Raw genomic sequence first — 18609 nt, forward strand, 5'->3', positions numbered from 1 at the left:
AGGTTACAAGCAAGTCTGGCGCTGAACAGAAATTGTCGTGCTATGCTCCTTTATTTATTGTGCATAAATAGTGAATTATTCTGACACAATATTGCGTTTCGCTTCTGTTATAACCATGGTACACTGACAAAAACATATACTTTTATTCACAGGATAAAACAGTTGTTTTGTATCACTAATTGTCCATTGCGATTACAATATACAATATTATTGTCACTGCTACATTTCTGTAATGCTACTGTAACCGGTTTCTGCTTCATCCCGCTGCAACAGTTCGGCCCAAACAGACTCCTCGACTCTGCGTTGTGTAGTGTTTTTAAAAAGACAAGGAGTCTCTGATCGATCGTTGCCACTTTATTTCCTAAATGGAAACAACGGTGTATTATCAGTGCACAGGCTCGCCATACACCACTCCGCACAGCACACTCTCGTATGGCTACGGCAGACTGGCAGCGATTACTGCAGCAATATTACAATTTCTAATATACAATAAAATAACAGCAACAACAAATGATGTACCTGAATGGAAACAACGGTGTATTATCAGTGCACAGGCTCGCCACACACCACTCCGCACAGCACACTACGGCAGAACATCTCATTAGCATTCCGCTTTAGCATACAGTTTCACACATTAATAAACAAATGAAAAGTACAAAAAACTGGTGTTGGACATGTGTCCACTAAGCACTTATTACACTCGGTGCTCGTCAGCTAATCAAACATGTTTTATGTGTCTGTACTACTTAGCTATATTGTGTGCGGAACAATACAACTCACCTCTCGTATGGCTCGTACGGCAGACTGGCAGCGATTACTGCAGCCAGCCACACCAAGAGGGGGGCGCTGTTTCCCCATTACACTGATATTTGTGGCAAGTGGAATAATACCACATAAACACTGTTACACTACCAGAAATTATTTCCACTACTAATTAATTACCGTTGAGCTTAAAGGTCCTATTAATAAACTGTTAATGAATGTGTATTTATGAAGACGATTTGTGAGACTGGTAAACTTATGATATGTACAATAGTCTTTCGTTCTACACGGTGCATTTCAAGGTCCTGTACCCATCCGTCGGTAAACTGTACCTGGGCTTGTTGCAGTGACCTGAAGTTACTAAAGTTCATGAGTGTATGCACTCACTCCAAGAAGCGTATAATTATAAATCTGAGCGTGGTGAAAGTTGGGCAGCACGCTGACGTCTTTTGTCCACTCTTTCACTCCTTTGATTTTTTCCTCGTATCTTTTGTCTTTTCGTCGAGTCTGTCTTTGTACGGACCGGCATTATTCTCCTTTTGTTTTGTACATTCCTTTTTTGTGCGGCAAAGAAAAAAAAAAAGAAGGTATTGGAACCGGAGAATGAACGTTTTGCGGTGCTGCAAATGTTTGCATTTGATGCGGTACTTGGATTGTTTTGCCACGAGTTCCCGGCATGCAATGCGCGAAAATCACGTGATTGCTAAAGAAGGGGGAGGGTGCAGCCAGCCTCCTCGGCTGTAATTGGTCCAGCCCAGAGTCGATCATGACCAATTGGCCAATCCAACACCTTTCATTATATATATACCCTTCCTAAAAAAATAAAAATAAAAAAAAAAAAAAACCATCGGCCCATAAAAACAAAAAATCGCCAGCGGCCCACCGGGCAAATGCCCGGTATGCCCGATGGCCAGTCCAGCTATGGCCATGACAGGATGAGCCTGAGCCTGGTTTTGCCTAAGGTTTTAAGGTTTCTTCCTGTTAAAAGGGAGTTTTTCCTTCCCGGTGTCACCAAGTGCTTGCTCATACAGGTCATTTGATATCTGTATTATTGTAGGGTCTTTACCTTACAGTATAAAGCGCCTCAAGGCAACTGTTGTTGTGATTTGGTACTGTCACCAACCTAAAATCACATATTTAATAAAGAAAAGGCATGCAGATATTTATCTCTGTTCAACTTTCTCCCTGACATAAGAGATTCTGTCTAATCAATTAATTTTTCACAGTGATGACGCATCCGTGCAGTGACTGCATGTTATGTAATGCAATGATTTGTTGATTTGTTCTTTGGGAGCTTAACTTAGAATATTTTAAATATATTTCATATTTTAGAGTGATGGCTGATCAAGTATATAATGTACAATAAGAACAACTTTAATTACATATAATCATCTTGCGAGAAATTACATTGTCATAAAAATGTATTGAAACCAAAGAACAAACTTCAAATTTGCTCTTATACATTCACTTGTTTTGACTTATACTCTTATCTTCTGTAACTTTTCCTGGAAAGCAGTTTTTCATTATGCCAGTCCAAAGCTAAACACCTCACATTTCTCCTGAAACACTTTGGACAGTTGTGAAAACCGTAGTTAATTAAATTGTTTTTACAGATTAGATTTCGGACCACTTTACGTCTAAAAGCACAAAGTAAAGCTGTCAGGTTGTTGGTGTGTGTTTCCCTACGTTTAACTTTCATATGTTTGTGAGAGTGTGTACATACAAATGTGTATATGTGTGCTGGTGAGTATGCAACATGGAGTCATGGCAGATGTATTTATGGCTCACTGGATTTCATATGTAGTTGAATCTTATGAGTTGTGCTTGTGGCTCATTTTAAGGAATATTTTATTGGTGTTTTAATATTGTAGGATAAATCTAAACAACCATACTGATCACTGGTTTCTTTACACTGTATAGAAGACAGTTCTGGTAGCAACTAGATTAGTAAATATTTGAGCTTTTGTCTGATTTGATTTACATTTCTGTCATTATGCTGTTTTTCCTTTCACTGTTTTCTTCCAGTTTATTCATGTCTTTTTTTCTTTTGTGTACTCAGGAAAATAATATAATTTGTTAACGTCATGGTCTGTAGATTTTGTTAGGCCAATGAGGACTTCTACTTATTGTTATTTGTTGACTTTTTAGTTTGCTTTTCACTCTTATTCTTCAGCTCTCATTTTGATTACTATTTGGAAGAGTTTCATTATAGCTTTCTTTCAGTGATTATTCTAGCATTCTAAGTTCTGGGTTTTCTGGTAATTATGGGTTAAGCAGTCTTGTAGTTTTATATTTGATGTTTTAGATGGATGTACCCTCCATTGCAGTCCTCTATGTTGCGTGTTAAGCTACATACACACTGAAAGTGATGTGTGGACCAGCAACTGTGGGGAGTGTAACTGCTGGTGAAGGAAGTACAGTTACCTACAGGTGAGCAACTGAATAAGATGCTAACAAATTTAAACTAAGACCACAGCAATATGCTAATGACCTGAGCTATCAGAAGTAGATTTTTGGGTCTGTGTGAGGGGAGCCTTATTCATTTGATCCTACATTGTCACCATGATTGCCAAACCTCCAAAATGGCAAACAACTTCATATTAACGTGGTTACATGTGTAGCCCTCATTTACTCAATACCATTAAATAAATGGGCTTTGGGTTCTTTTTCTAGTGTACTCTCGTACGATGTTTTAAATTAACTTCTCTTTTGTTTCTGGGATCAATGAAGCTTATTCCTTAACAGTAGCACTACACGCGAAAATTAACACTAGTGTCTATAGTGCAGTAAATCATGTCATACACCATGTAAAGTAGAGCATTGCAACCCTCCTTTAATTTACCAAACAATGAAAACAAGAAAATAATAAAATGGCAGATTTCAGTATTCAGGCAAACCAAAAACACACACAGCAATTTACCCACTGTACACAGAATCTCCACACATACAGTGTAAACCACCAGTGATAAAACAATTATAGTCCCAAACTAAACCTAAAGCCGGCAGAGATAAACCCTACGTTGCAGGCCTGTATTGCTCCAGTATAAATCCAAAACGATCTCCCAACCGGAAGTTCTTCACTCAACGAGCAAAAAATAAATAAACTCAGTACCTTGTGAAACGTGCAATTCCCACCAGCTTAATCCAGGTAACAAGTTGTCTTCAGCTCCGTCAGAAACACTCCGCTCTGAATGCAGTAGCACAAAGATGAGGAAGGTCCGTGATCTCCATGTGCTCCACAAGCTACCTGTTTTAGCTTCCCACGTTGCCAGAGGTACTCTGAGTGACGCGGGCACTCAGAGTGACTATCTGGGGTGTGTCCGTCGTTATCCAGTTCGGTAACGATCCTCTGCAGCTTGTTACGTTCCACAACTATAGCGAAACGGCAGCCTACAGTAGTCCTTATTAGCGAACGGCTGGGTTAGCCTCACTTTAACTTAATGCGTGCACAGCCGCAAGAAACAAAGCACACAGTCCAGCAGACTCACGCTGAAACTTTACGTGTTATGTCACTAGCTTACCGACACTGTGACTTATCTGTCCGAAAAGTCAAAACACACTTACTCTTAGTACATAAAAAACAAGCTAACTTCTCCGGATGCTCCGTGTAACTCACGCACCACCGCCCTCTCTTCTCGCGCTCTCGTCTCTTTTTTCCTTTTCCTTCTCCACCCTGTGTTACCTTCACAGACCTTACCCCCGTAGGAAAATACAGTTCTCACAAACAATTCACAAGAAAAGAAAGATAACTTATTTTAAACAATGCAAACATGTTTTTAATCATTTTACATGAACTCTTACCTTTTTAAATATACAAGAAAATTTAAATAAATGAACTCTTTGATATTTATATTCTCAGATTTCACTTATCTTTTACTATTTATGCATCTTTTTTAACCCGGGTTACACATGGTCACATGTCTGCATGCTCAATAGAGAATATCTCTCACTAATTTGTGTTTTAATTAAAATTTACATGACATTAAAGGTACTCTCTGTGTGTTTTTGCAATTTGACACGACTCCTCAGAAATATGGAATTACACTATCTTTAATGTGTAAAAGTCAGCAGGATATTCTACTGCAAAGTTTTATTATATCAGAGTTTCGACCTCTCTAATGGTCTCTGAAGTTCTGCTGGACCCTTGCAGTTGAACACACACTTGAACATGCACACGCAGTCACTTAATAGCGTGTGATTGCATCCTATATTTATCTCATGTGATTTGTCTCTAGGTAAATCTAAAGAGCCTGATTGAACCACTGTCAGTAAAAGAAATGAGGAACAGTTACCAACTTTTCTGAAGAGCTCAGAGCTCAGGAAAGCTTGGATCAAAACCAAACCCTCTTGTTTCTCTTTTTTTGTTGCTTGTGTGTGTGTCTGTCTGGAAGCTGCAAATGCACCATAGACTCCTGCACGTGTATTGTTGACAGACAGTTATCGACCTTCTTCTCCACAGGTGTGCAGCTTAAGGCGACTCGAACACGGTCATCAACAGAAATCCATATCTCCCACTGTGTGTTTGCTCAGCTGTGTTATTTGTGTTTATCTGTGTGGTGTGAGAAGCCTTCAATACTGCCTGCTTCCGAACAAAGTGCTCGTCTGCAGAACACTGGCAGGAGCTTTGGTACAGTTACCATTACAGTTATAACATTAATAATAATAACAACAACAATGATAGGTATTTGCATTTGTGCCCTGAACAATAATCAAAATCAGTCTAAAAAATAGTTTAAAAAGGAAAAGATCTTGACAAGGGACAAATAAAGACATTTCCATCAAATCAAGTATGGCATTAGTTCAAGAAGTTGCAGTCCCTGCAGATCAGCAGACCTCAGAAGACATCACCTTCCCAAACCTCCTACATCTGGTTATCAAGCATGCAGGGGAAGCAGTGTCAGCAGTGTCAGCAGTAATCTTTCTCTGTCTTTATTCATCTGTCTTATTCTATTTCCATGCAAAAGATTTAGGCGCCCATCTTCCTACACCTTTGTACTTACATTGTTTTTTTTCCCGATCTCCACCCATCCAAGCTTTTCTGAAGAGATTTGTTATCCACAATATAAATCTAATCTAATGAGAGGATAATATTGTTTCTTTTACATATATATACATATATATATATATATATATATATATATATATATATATGTGTATGTATGTATATATATATATATATACATACATATACATACATACACATATATATATGTATATATGTACATATATATATATATATATATACATATATATATATATATATATATATACATATATATATATATATATACCTGGGGATCCCGCAAGCGAATGGGAACCATGAAGAGGCCGCTAGGAAAGCTGCAACCACCAAGTACCTGCAGAGGGTCAGGCAAGTCCTGAGGAGTCAGCTGAACGGTAAGAACAAGACAAGGCCATCAACACCTAAGCCCTGCCCGTGATCAGGTACCCTGCTGGGGTAATAGGCTGGCCAAAGGAGATAGAAGCCACTGACATAAAGACAAGAAAACTCCTCACCATGCATGGAGGATTTCACCCCAAGTCCAGCATCCTGAGGCTGTACGCTAAGCGGAAGGAAGGAGGCTGGGGACTGGTGAGTGTCAGCACCACATTCCAGGATGAGACAAGGAACATCCACGAATACATCACGAAGATGGCCCCAACTGACAGCGTGCTCAGTGAATACCTCAGGCAGCAGAAACCCAAGAAAGTGGAGGAAGGTGAGGAACCATCATGGAACGACAGGCCCCTGCACGGTATGTACCACCGGCAGATAGAGGAGGTGGCTGATATCCAGAAATCCTACCAGTGGCTGGACAAAGCTGGACTGAAAGACAGCACAGAGGCATTAATCATGGCAGCACAGGAACAAGCACTGAGCACAAGATCCATAGGGGCTGGGGTCTATCACACCAGGCAAGACCGCAGGTGCAGGCTCTGTAAAGATGCCCCAGAGACAATCCAGCACATAACAGCAGCGTGCAAGATGCTAGCAGGCAAGGCATACAGTACATGGAACGCCATAACCAAGTGGCCGGCATAGTGTACAGGAACATCTGTGCCAAGTATAACCTGGAAGTCCCGGGGACAAAATGGGAGATGCCCCCAAGGGTGATGGAGAATGACAGAGCTAAGATCCTGTGGGACTTCCAGATACAGACGGACAAAATGGTGGTGGCTAACCAACCGGACATAGTGGTGGTAGACAAACAGAAGAAGACGGCCGTAGTGATCGATGTAGCGGTTCCGAATCACAGCAACATCAGAAGAAGGAATACGAGAAGCTCGAGAAATACCAAGGGCTCATAGAAGAGCTCAAGAAGATGTGGAGGATGAAGGTGACGGTGGTCCCAGTGGTAATCGGAGCACTAGGTGCAGTGACTCCCAAGCTAGGCGAGTGGCTCCAGCAGATCCCGGGAACAACATCTGAGATCTCTGTCCAGAAGAGCGCAGTCCTAGGAACAGCTAAGATACTGTGCAGGACCCTCAAGCTCCCAGGCTTGAGGGTCCCGAGCTTGAAGGATGACTGCCAGCAGGGGCGGCTGGGGAATTTTTTTTTATTTTATATATATATATACAGGGAGTGCAGAATTATTAGGCAAGTTGTATTTTTGAGGAATAATTTTATTATTGAACAACAACCATGTTCTCAATGAACCCAAAAAACTCATTAATATCAAAGCTGAATGTTTTTGGAAGTAGTTTTTAGTTTGTTTTTAGTTTTAGCTATTTTAGGGGGATATCTGTGTGTGCAGGTGACTATTACTGTGCATAATTATTAGGCAACTTAACAAAAAACAAATATATACCCATTTCAATTATTTATTTTTACCAGTGAAACCAATATAACATCTCCACATTCACAAATATACATTTCTGACATTCAAAAACAAAACAAAAACAAATCAGCGACCAATATAGCCACCTTTCTTTGCAAGGACACTCAAAAGCCTGCCATCCATGGATTCTGTCAGTGTTTTGATCTGTTCACCATCAACATTGCGTGCAGCAGCAACCACAGCCTCCCAGACACTGTTCAGAGAGGTGTACTGTTTTCCCTCCTTGTAAATCTCACATTTGATGATGGACCACAGGTTCTCAATGGGGTTCAGATCAGGTGAACAAGGTGGCCATGTCATTAGTTTTTCTTCTTTTATACCCTTTCTTGCCAGCCACGCTGTGGAGTACTTGGACGCGTGTGATGGATCATTGTCCTGCATGAAAATCATGTTTTTCTTGAAGGATGCAGACTTCTTCCTGTACCACTGCTTGAAGAAGGTGTCTTCCAGAAACTGGCAGTAGGACTGGGAGTTGAGCTTGACTCCATCCTCAACCCGAAAAGGCCCCACAAGCTCATCTTTGATGATACCAGCCCAAACCAGTACTCCACCTCCACCTTGCTGGCGTCTGAGTCGGACTGGAGCTCTCTGCCCTTTACCAATCCAGCCACGGGCCCATCCATCTGGCCCATCAAGACTCACTCTCATTTCATCAGTCCATAAAACCTTAGAAAAATCAGTCTTGAGATATTTCTTGGCCCAGTCTTGACGTTTCAGCTTGTGTGTCTTGTTCAGTGGTGGTCGTCTTTCAGCCTTTCTTACCTTGGCCATGTCTCTAAATATTGCACACCTTGTGCTCTTGGGCACTCCAGTGATGTTGCAGCTCTGAAATATGGTCAAACTGGTGGCAAGTGGCATCTTGGCAGCTGCACGCTTGACTTTTCTCAGTTCATGGGCAGTTATTTTGCGCCTTGGTTTTTCCACACGCTTCTTGCGACCCTGTTGACTATTTTGAATGAAATGCTTGATTGTTCGATGATCATGCTTCAGAAGCTTTGCAATTTTGAGACTGCTGCATCCCTCTGCAAGATATCTCACTATTTTTGACTTTTCTGAGCCTGTCAAGTCCTTCTTTTGACCCATTTTGCCAAAGGAAAGGACGTTGCCTAATAATTATGCACACCTGTTGATGTCATTAGACCACACCCCTTCTCATTACAGAGATGCACATCACCTAATATGCTTAATTGGTAGTAGGCTTTTGAGCCTATACAGCTTGGAGTAAGACAACATGCATGAAGAGGATGATGTGGACAAAATACTCATTTGCCTAATAATTCTGCACTCCCTGTATATAGGAAAGAGAGAGAGGGAGATGTAAAAACATATATGTCTAGACCAGTCCATGTATGTCTGTGTACATGGACTGGTCCAGACATATGACTGTATTTGTGTGTGTGTTGTGTGTGTGTGTGTGTGTGTGTGTGTGTGCGTGCGTGCGTGCGTGCGTGCGTGCGTGCGTGCGTACGCCTGTGTTTTTTCTCTTAAAGTAAGATGTTCTTAAGGGAAATCAAAGACTTGTCTGGCCAGTTGACTGTAGACACAGATGTGTCGTCATTTATTAAATCTCCGTTTCCTGCCTGGAGCTCCAGCACAGATGTGTCAACTGGATTTTATGTGTTTACCCTCATCACTTGGGTGGGGACATGGATTTCTGTAGATGTGTGCTGTCGTATTTTTCACAAACATGCGCTCACTTGTGAACACACATGAGCAGAAAGAAAAGAACAGGGTATTCTGATGTTAATCACAAGTGGTAAATTCCACTAAAGGTCAGTTTGGCTGTTTTCAGTGACAGTTTTTAGCACTGATGAAACCTGATTTAAAAGGACATGGATGTGTATTATCTGTCCATATAGGCTGCAATTGAAATGAAGGAATAGATTTTTCTATCAAATTCCTCTGGAGCTCAAACTAATACTGCATTTTCATTGCAGTATCAATTACTTTTATCTATATATGTCAGAAAACAATTTTAAAAACTGCTGCTTAGAATTGAACACAGATCAAAAAGAAAAAATTCAAATAACCTGCTTTAGTTTACTTATCCAAAACACATCAACTTTCCTATCAAACTTGACAACAAAAAGTAGCAAATATTTTTTAAAATAGACTGTTGCATTTCTGGTTTAAAAAAATTGAAGCCATTTATTAATTAATCAATAATTGACTGCACACCTAACACAATCTAAATGGGTGACCTCTACAAAAATTATCCACCTCACAGTTGTTATACAATTTAAAAAATTAACTATAGTCTAGCCCAGGGGTCCCCAATCCCAGTCCACGAGGGCCGGTGTCCCTGCAGGTTTTAGATCTCACCCTGGGTCAACACACCTGAATCGCATGATTAGTTCATTACCAGGCCTCTGGAGAACTTCAAGACATGTTGAGAAGGTAATTTATCCATTTAAATCAGCTGTGATGGATCAAAACCTGCAGGGACACTGGCCCTCGTGGACTGGGATTGGGGACTCCTGGTCTAGCCTGTAAACATGCAACATGTACACTAACAGTCACCATTGAAGTTGAACATTTTAACATGGCCATCTATAGAGGGACTGAACTGCATTTAAAGGCAACCTCAAGTGCTATTATATTGGTTATAATCATGCTAATAACCCCTCTTTAAAAAGTTATTTTAATTTTTACTTCTTTACAAATTCTGTAAACCTTTAAACATAACTTTTGACTAAGCTTTGTCTGTCCCTTGTGATTTTCTTTGAAAGGTCAAATTCACATTTTACTTTTTAAGTTTGTGTGTGTGTGCGTGTGTGTGTGTGTGTGTGTCTGAATCAAAGATAGGCTGCTGTTTGTGCTCAGATGGCCTCTAAACGTAATTACTTTCACTGTGAATGAACCAAAGAAATGGTTCTTACTGTGTGAGGTTTTACCTTAGGACATGGTTTACTGATTATTACTTCTCACTGTGTGTTCACAGATATGCACATTGTTGGACTTCAACAGATTGAAGTCATTATCATAGTGCCAAGGAAATAACACTGTTTGTGTGAGTCATTTGAGGTGTTGTTTTAGACTGCAGCACACTGTCTCAGTGTTGCTGTAACAAGCTGAGACTCTGCAGGCCTTTACGCTAAACACTGAGGAGAGAGCGATAAAGCCTGATAGAAATTCATCAATTAATTTATTGGCCAAATCATATAAGATAGTATTTAATTATGATGCTCAGTGTATTGAAAGCAAAAATTATTATTTCTTTTTTTTTTTTTATGTAATTCAATTGTGGCATAAATTCAGAATAACATAACATTGTGTAAGTCATGGTACACAACGTAATCAGACTGTGTGTAAAAGAATAAAGTAGCCACTTTGATATAGCACATTTAGTAAGCACTTGAGGAAAGTTGATCAATCCTCAAGGTTGCCATGCTTTAATGGCTGTTGGACTCTATTTAGGATCATAATTTACAAAATGAATTTTGTGCTTATTCAATTAGATAAAGATCTTGTTGTTAAGAATATAGACTGACCAGGAAAGTGTTTACTGTGTTCATAAACCCAGGGATTTTTCTTTCATAGACTTTTATATGGTAAATGGTAAATGGCCTGTATTTATATAGCGCTTTTACTAGTCCCTAAGGACCCCAAAGCGCTTTACATATCCAGTCATCCACCCATTCACACACACATCAACACACTGGTGATGGCAAGCTACATTGTAGCCACAGCCACCCTGGGGCGCACTGACAGAGGCGAGGCTGCCGGACACTGGCGCCACCGGGCCCTCTGACCACCACCAGTAGGCAACGGGTGAAGTGTCTTGCCCAAGGACACAACGACCGAGACTGTCCGAGCCGGGGCTCGAACCGGCAACCTTCCGATTACAAGGCGAACTCCTAACTCTTGAGCCACGATCGCATATTTCAATTAGAGGAGTCACCCCCGGCTGGTCATTGGGACAAATACAAATGGATTTAGGCACTTCAGTGTTATCTTTACTTTTCAGACCCAGGACTAATGCCACTCCTTGCTTTCACCACAGAATACTCTCTAGTTTAAATAATGTTAGGTCCCAGTCACACAGGCATAGAAACTGCTTGGCAATCGCCTGTGTTCCCCAACCAGTTCCAAGTGTTTGCTGGAGAATGCTTGCCATCAGTAAAATTGATCCCAACAAGATATATGCTGGCACACTGAAAACCTTTTTGTGATTGCTTTGGTTGCTAGCAGATTGCCATAATCAGCCATAGTTTGTATGAAAGACGCCAACTAGTCTACAGGTAATCATCAACCATTCATTAAATTACTGAAACTGAAGAATGTCACACAAACTGGAAATGTCAACTGTTTGTCTTCAAATTATATACAATTTGAAATCTTTTGGTTTCTTATTGTCTAAAATGCTGTTCTCTGTTTCTGGCTTGCATTTGTGCTGTTTGGTGGTTAGTTAGTGTTTGTAGAAAATTTGGTATCTTCCATGCAAATTGCAATTCCACTAGTCTGTGAGTCTGCTACTAAATCAAGCAATCAAAGAGGTTTTTGTTATGGCAGTTTCACCCAGCAGTAGACAGCGATCTCCACCAACCACTTGCCACCCAAGTGGGGAATACATATTTTTTTGCTAGTGACTATAGGTTGGCAGGGGTTCATCAAGGCCTCTTGGCCTGCATGACTGAGGACTTACCAAGATAGGTGCACCCATATCTGGTATATATTTCCCTTACTTCTGGGATCTGTCATGTATAGATACATTAATTAATAAGACATATGTCAGTACACACTGCTGCTCTTGTCTCATTCTCTTGTTTAATTTGAAACAAACCATTGCTCACACCTCACATCTTTTTCATATGCCTCCATTGATAGCAAACAGATCAATCCCAATAATCTCTAGATTAGTTATGAATCAGTAGGCTGCTTTTAAATTACTAAGGCAAAAATGTAGTGGGTCACATTTCTTCTCAGATTTTTTCTGTCAAATATGAGAAGCAGACAAGACTATCTGACATGGATCTGACATTCCGTGTGTGTGTGTGTGTGTGTGTGTGTGTGTTAGGGCTGCCACGATTAGTCAACTATTCACGATTACGTTGACTATCAAAATCGCCTAATTTAATACTCGACGCATCGTTTGAAGCTTTGTAAGATCCCAAAAGACGCAGGAAATAATAGTAGGATTTAAGAGTGTAATAATGGACTGAAACAGAGGATGGCAGCACTGCATGGACAAGAATGCCAGCTGCCGTTAAACCCTGAAGATAGAGAAGCTGTGTAGCTGTGTAGCTGTGTCCAAATTCAGGAACCGCATCTTCCTGTGCCCGCAGTTGTAGGCCGATTACGTTACAGCGACACGACGAAGACTGACAAATGCACCCTTCGTTTCCCCAGATTTGAAGGATGGGTCAGGTGTATACTTCGTGGCCCAACCTATCCCTGAATTCATGCCACAATGGTGGTATCTAGTTAGTTTTAATATTACTCTTATTATTCTTTCTGGGTCACAAAATAAACGTTTAACATATTTTCAGGCCAGAATGTAGCTGTGTAAACTTCAAATATCTGCTCAGTTTATCAAGACACCACATATTTTCAAAAGCGCTCCAACGTTTTCAGAGACGTCTGTTACCCACCAGCTCGATAGCTAGCCGGGGTTCAAGGCTCACTAGAGAGAACACCGGACTCCCGGAAAATCGTTTTCAAACCCACCCCCGTCTTTCGCTACTCAGATTAAACATGATATATAAGTCACTTAGATAACTTGAAAATGTTATTGTTTGGCTTTTTTCAGTATTTTATTTGTTCCTGAGTAAATCGGTTTAGCTGAGATTAAAGTTATAGTTTTTACACCACTGAATAAACATCAAGCAGACAACTGATTATCAGAAGTGTGAGATGCTCGAAAATATACTCCGGTGTCCTGTTATATTTTAGATAGCAAGGAGCAGACGGCTGAGTTTATTAAACTTCACCGAAACAATCTGCAAATTTCATTAAAATTTAATAAACTATCATCTTGTCTTTATTTTTAGTTAGCACATACCTTAAACATTTAAAGCTGTAAGCTAATGGTAGTTATATAAGAGCAGATGCATGCTGGTGCAATAACCTGTAGGTTTTACATCCAATGGATGCATGATCTGATTAGTCGACTAATCGCAAAAATAATCGGTGAGTAGTCGACTATCAAAATAATTGTTTGTGGCAGTACTAGTGTGTGTGTGGACATGAGTTCTTATTTTCATGCACATGCAGGCATGAAGACAGCAACGAGCGAGCTTAAGATGAAACCCTCATCTTGATTTGCATGGTATTATGCCTGAAGAAGCTCTGTAATTAGCAGGATGAGGGGTGCTAGAAATCATTAGGCAGCTCAAGGAGCTATAAAAGGGTTTCATGTGTTAACTAAAACAGAGTAATAATAGGGTTGCTAGAACCTGATACAAAGCTGAGGTGGTGGTGGCAGAGGGTCAGACTCTCACAGCAGGGTCTAAATAAGATGTGAAGGATGAGCTTTCACTCGTGGCGCCGCCAAGATGTGCGTGTCCTCCATTGGCAAGATTTTATTTGAGGTGGGAGGAGGTGATGCCTGTTTTCCTCACTTGTTTATCCTGCCTCCTTTCCCATTCTCCCTGAACTATCCCTTTCTTACCCAGAAATGACACCTTTATACAGCTGATTTGCAGCAGAAACAGAAAATAAAAACAGAATGTAATTTGTGTTTACAAAATGTAAACACAAATTACATTTTGAAGGAAAGCTAATTGCACAGACAGGATTATAGTTTCTATCAACATAACAAGGAAGTGATTAGTTATTTGGCATGTTAGACAATGCTTTTTTTTCCCCAAAAAAATTATAACTGATATCAATTGAAACTGATCTTATTTTTCTGAATACATTTCTGGCTGCTCATTATCTTTTATGTAAATGGATGGACAATTAAAACTGAAAGTGTGAACATTTTAAGAATGTAAAAATGTAAGAATTTTTTCACTTATTTTACTGGCAAACCTACTTAAGATCAAATTGGTCTGTGTACGGTTCATGAAGTACATTTATTTTGCCACCTCTGGTCTACATGATTGTGTTCCTGTTTATTATAAGCATGTGAATTATTGTGTACCTTTTTTTTGTTGTTTGTTTTTACTGAACACTGATCAATGTATGTATGTTGTGCATGTGTGATTTCAGGCTGCATCTAGTGCTCTAAGCAGTCTGGGTCATGTGTACACAGCTATTGGTGACTACCCTAATGCACTTGCCAGCCATAAACAGTGCGTGCTGCTGGCACGGCAAAGTCAGTGCAAGCTTTCCGAGGCTCGCCAGCTAGGCAACATGGGTGCTGTGTACACTGCGCTGGGAGACTTCACCAATGCTGTCCAATGCCATGAGCAGCATCTGGACATTGCAAAGGTATAGTGGTAATGTAATATATTCATATTACATTACCAATATGTTTTTCTTTGGTTTTCATCTCTTAAAAGGTGCAGTTTTAATTTAAGCTCTGCATATTTTAACCATGACAAGGCAACAGTATTTCTATTTAGCCTTTGGTGTTTTGAGATCTGTGCTGCTATTTTGTAAACTTTTGATATTTTTTCTTAGTCCTGCCCACATTTCCACAAAAGATTTGACTAAATCTGCACCATTTTCTGGTAAAAGGATATATTACACAAAAGTATAGCCCAGCTAAAGCTTTAGCTGATATCTTTTTAGCATTATATTTGTTTGGGATATATAAGTTGTTCCTTCACATTCTGTTAATAGATTTATTTTATTGTAACTACTTAATTAATTCACAAAAAGCACCTCTTGACTGACCACAGTGAATTTTGGAGTTTATCTCAAAAAGGTCATGCCTAAAAGATATAGTGGTTTGTTTTGACTCAGTTGAATAACCACTCTGCAGCTGCCACAAATACTCATCACAGCACCAAATTCAGATTAATCCACTGCTAGTCCCCCTGACTAACATTAACTAAAAGTTAGTGGCCAGAATTATGAATGCCTAACTCACTCACTAATACAACACTGGGTTTGATTTCTTCTTCTTCTTTCTTAGACATTCACACAACACATAGATTTACACAGTTTATATCAGGATAATGATTTCCTGAGAACCTAGCTTAAATACACTAAAGGATCATTTTAGCAATATGTCCATCTTTAACTGTCTGGGATAGCAAAAGAAAATATAAATGTCGTGATCTCTGTGGAAATTCCATTGCATGCCAATAAATAACCACAAAGGTAATTTCTTAGTGACGGTGAAATGGTGGTTTGTTTGGCAGAGTCTGGAGAACCGACGTGAGGAGGCACGAGCGTACAGCAACCTGGGGAGCGCTTACCACTCCCAGCGGGACTTTGACAAGGCCATATCGTACCATACAAGAGTGCTGGAGTTGGCCCAAGAGCTGGTCGACAGAGCAATTGAGATGAGGGCATATGCTGGTCTGGGGCACGCTGCCCGATGCATGCAGGTTGGTATATAACTATAAAGGTGTAGTTAACTGAAAAACAAATAACTACGAAATAATGAATCACAGTCTGATAAAAATGCATTATTTTTGTTCGGTTCAGGACTTGGAGAGGGCTCGTCAGCACCACCAAAACCAGCTAGAAATTGCTCAGGAACTGCAAGACAGAGCAGCACAGGGCAGAGCCTCATCCAACTTGGGTAGGTTTGATGGAGGGTCATAGAGGGGTCACCTGGCTGGAGGTAATAGGTTTTTTAATTTGGCGTCTGAATCTGGGATTTTGTTGTGGGAAACTAAAATGGTATGCCTTTTTTAGCTTTGGTCATTTTAAATGGCAAATCTATCTTTTACTAACAGTAAAATCAAAGTATGGCAGGTTTGACACACTGTGGTACTCCAGAACCTGTTGACAGCTACTGTGTAACAAAATTAATAAAAAAGTAAACCGTTATTTACTTTAGGTCTTGAGTGGTTCACTCTCTGTGCCATCAATAGCACAATACTACTCTCACTTGGATGTGCACCTGTGTATCCTATGCAGCTGCAAACATTTGATCAACTAAAACAGACATGTACACCTTTGGTTCCTGTCAACATTTTTTTCAGATAATAAGACTGCATCAATGCCATTCTTCCCCTTTTGGCAAACAACAGATTCAGCAGAGCTAATTTTCAGCTGCAGTCCATAGCAGGTACAGTGGGGCAAAAAAGTATTTAGTCAGCCACCGATTGTGCAAGTTCCCCCACTTAAAATGATGACAGAGGTCAGTAATTTGCACCAGAGGTACACTTCAACTGTGAGAGACAGAATGTGAAAAAAAAATCCATGAATCCACATGGTAGGATTTGTAAAGAATTTATTCGTAAATTAGGGTGGAAAATAAGTATTTGGTCACCTCAAACAAGGAAAATCTCTGGCTCTCACAGACCTGTAACGTCTTCTGTAAGAAGCTTTTCTGTCCCCCACTCGTTACCTGTATGAATGGCACCTGTTTGAACTCATCATCTGTATAAAAGACACCTGTCCACAGCCTCAAACAGTCAGACTCCAAACTCCGCCATGGCCAAGACCAAAGAGCTTTCGAAGGACACCAGGAAAAGTATTGTAGACCTGCACCAGACTGGGAAGAGTGAATCTAAAATAGGCAAGCAGCTTGGTGTGAAAAAATCAACTGTGGGAGCAATCATCAGAAAATGGAAGACATACAAGACCACTGATAATCTCCCTCCATCTGGGGCTCCACGCAAGATCTCATCCCGTGGGGTCAAAATGATCATGAGAACGGTGAGCAAAGATCCCAGAACCACACGGGGGGACCTGGTGAATGACCTGCAGAGAGCTGGGACCAAAGTAACAAAGGTCACCATCAGTAACACACTACAACGGCAGGGAATCAAATCCCGCAGTGCCAGACGTGTTCCGCTGCTGAAGCCAGTGCATGTCCAGGCCCGTCTGAAGTTTGCCAGAGAGCACATGGATGATACAGCAGAGGATTGGGAGAATGTCATGTGGTCAGATGAAACCAAAGTAGAACTTTTTGGTATAAACTCAACTCGTCGTGTTTGGAGGAAGAAGAATACTGAGTTGCATCCCAAGAACACCATATCTACTGTGAAGCATGGGGGTGGAAACATCATGCTATGGGGCTGTTTTTCTGCCAAGGGGACAGGACGACTGATCCGTGTTAAGGACAGAATGAATGGGGCCATGTATCGTGAGATTTTGAGCCAAAACCTCCTTCCATCAGTGAGAACTTTGAAGATGAAACGAGGCTGGGTCTTCCAACATGACAATGATCCACAACACACCGCCCGGGCAACAAAGGAGTGGCTCCGTAAGAAGCATTTGAAAGTCCTGGAGTGGCCTAGCCAGTCTCCAGACCTCAACCCCATAGAAAATCTGTGGCGGGAGTTGAAAGTCCGTGTTGCTCGGCGACAGCCCCAAAACATCACTGCTCTCGAGAAGATCTGCATGGAGGAATGGGCCAAAATACCAGCTACTGTGTGTGCAAACCTGGTAAAGACCTATAGTAAACATTTGACCTCTGTTATTGCCAACAAAGGTTATGTTACAAAGTATTGAGTTGTATTTTTGTTATTGACCAAATACTTATTTTCCACCCTGATTTACGAATAAATTCTTTACAAATCCTACCATGTGGATTCATGGATTTTTTTTTTTCACATTCTGTCTCTCATAGTTGAAGTGTACCTCTGGTGCAAATTACTGACCTCTGTCATCATTTTAAGTGGGGGAACTTGCACAATCGGTGGCTGACTAAATACTTTTTTGCCCCACTGTAGGTGGCATATCAAATGAATCAACAAAACCAAACAGATATATGTGGGCACAACTGAAAGACAGAAAGACATGTAAAATAAAACACATACCATACAAGACAAAGAGTGGGCTTACAGTACAGACAAAAAATTAAATAGACGAAATTGGCCAAAGGCTGGACCAGAGTGCAAAATATAACAGTGTGCTGGTGCACCACAAAAGGAAGTTAGATATTTTATTTACTTTTTTAATAGTAATAGTTCACAGGCATAATTCTCAACAGCATCCA

At 40.5% G+C, this 18609-nt stretch overlaps 1 protein-coding gene across 2 annotated transcripts in view; it reads left to right on the forward strand.

Moving 5' to 3' along the window:
* ttc28 (tetratricopeptide repeat domain 28) overlaps window positions 1-18609 on the forward strand; it is a 166352-nt gene that overhangs the window by 100414 nt on the left and 47329 nt on the right. For both annotated transcript variants that reach the window (XM_085464402.1, XM_085464403.1), the window contains exons 6-8: window positions 14754-14975; window positions 15854-16042; window positions 16143-16239. In XM_085464402.1, the coding sequence (XP_085320528.1) occupies window positions 14754-14975; window positions 15854-16042; window positions 16143-16239 (508 nt within the window). The remainder of the gene's footprint in view (window positions 1-14753; window positions 14976-15853; window positions 16043-16142; window positions 16240-18609) is intronic.

Source organism: Copadichromis virginalis, linkage group LG7 (assembly GCF_057382275.1).
Source record: "Copadichromis virginalis isolate Kocher_CV1m ecotype Utaka linkage group LG7, C_Virginalis_male_GT1.1, whole genome shotgun sequence".
Classification (NCBI taxonomy): Eukaryota; Metazoa; Chordata; class Actinopteri; order Cichliformes; family Cichlidae; genus Copadichromis; species Copadichromis virginalis.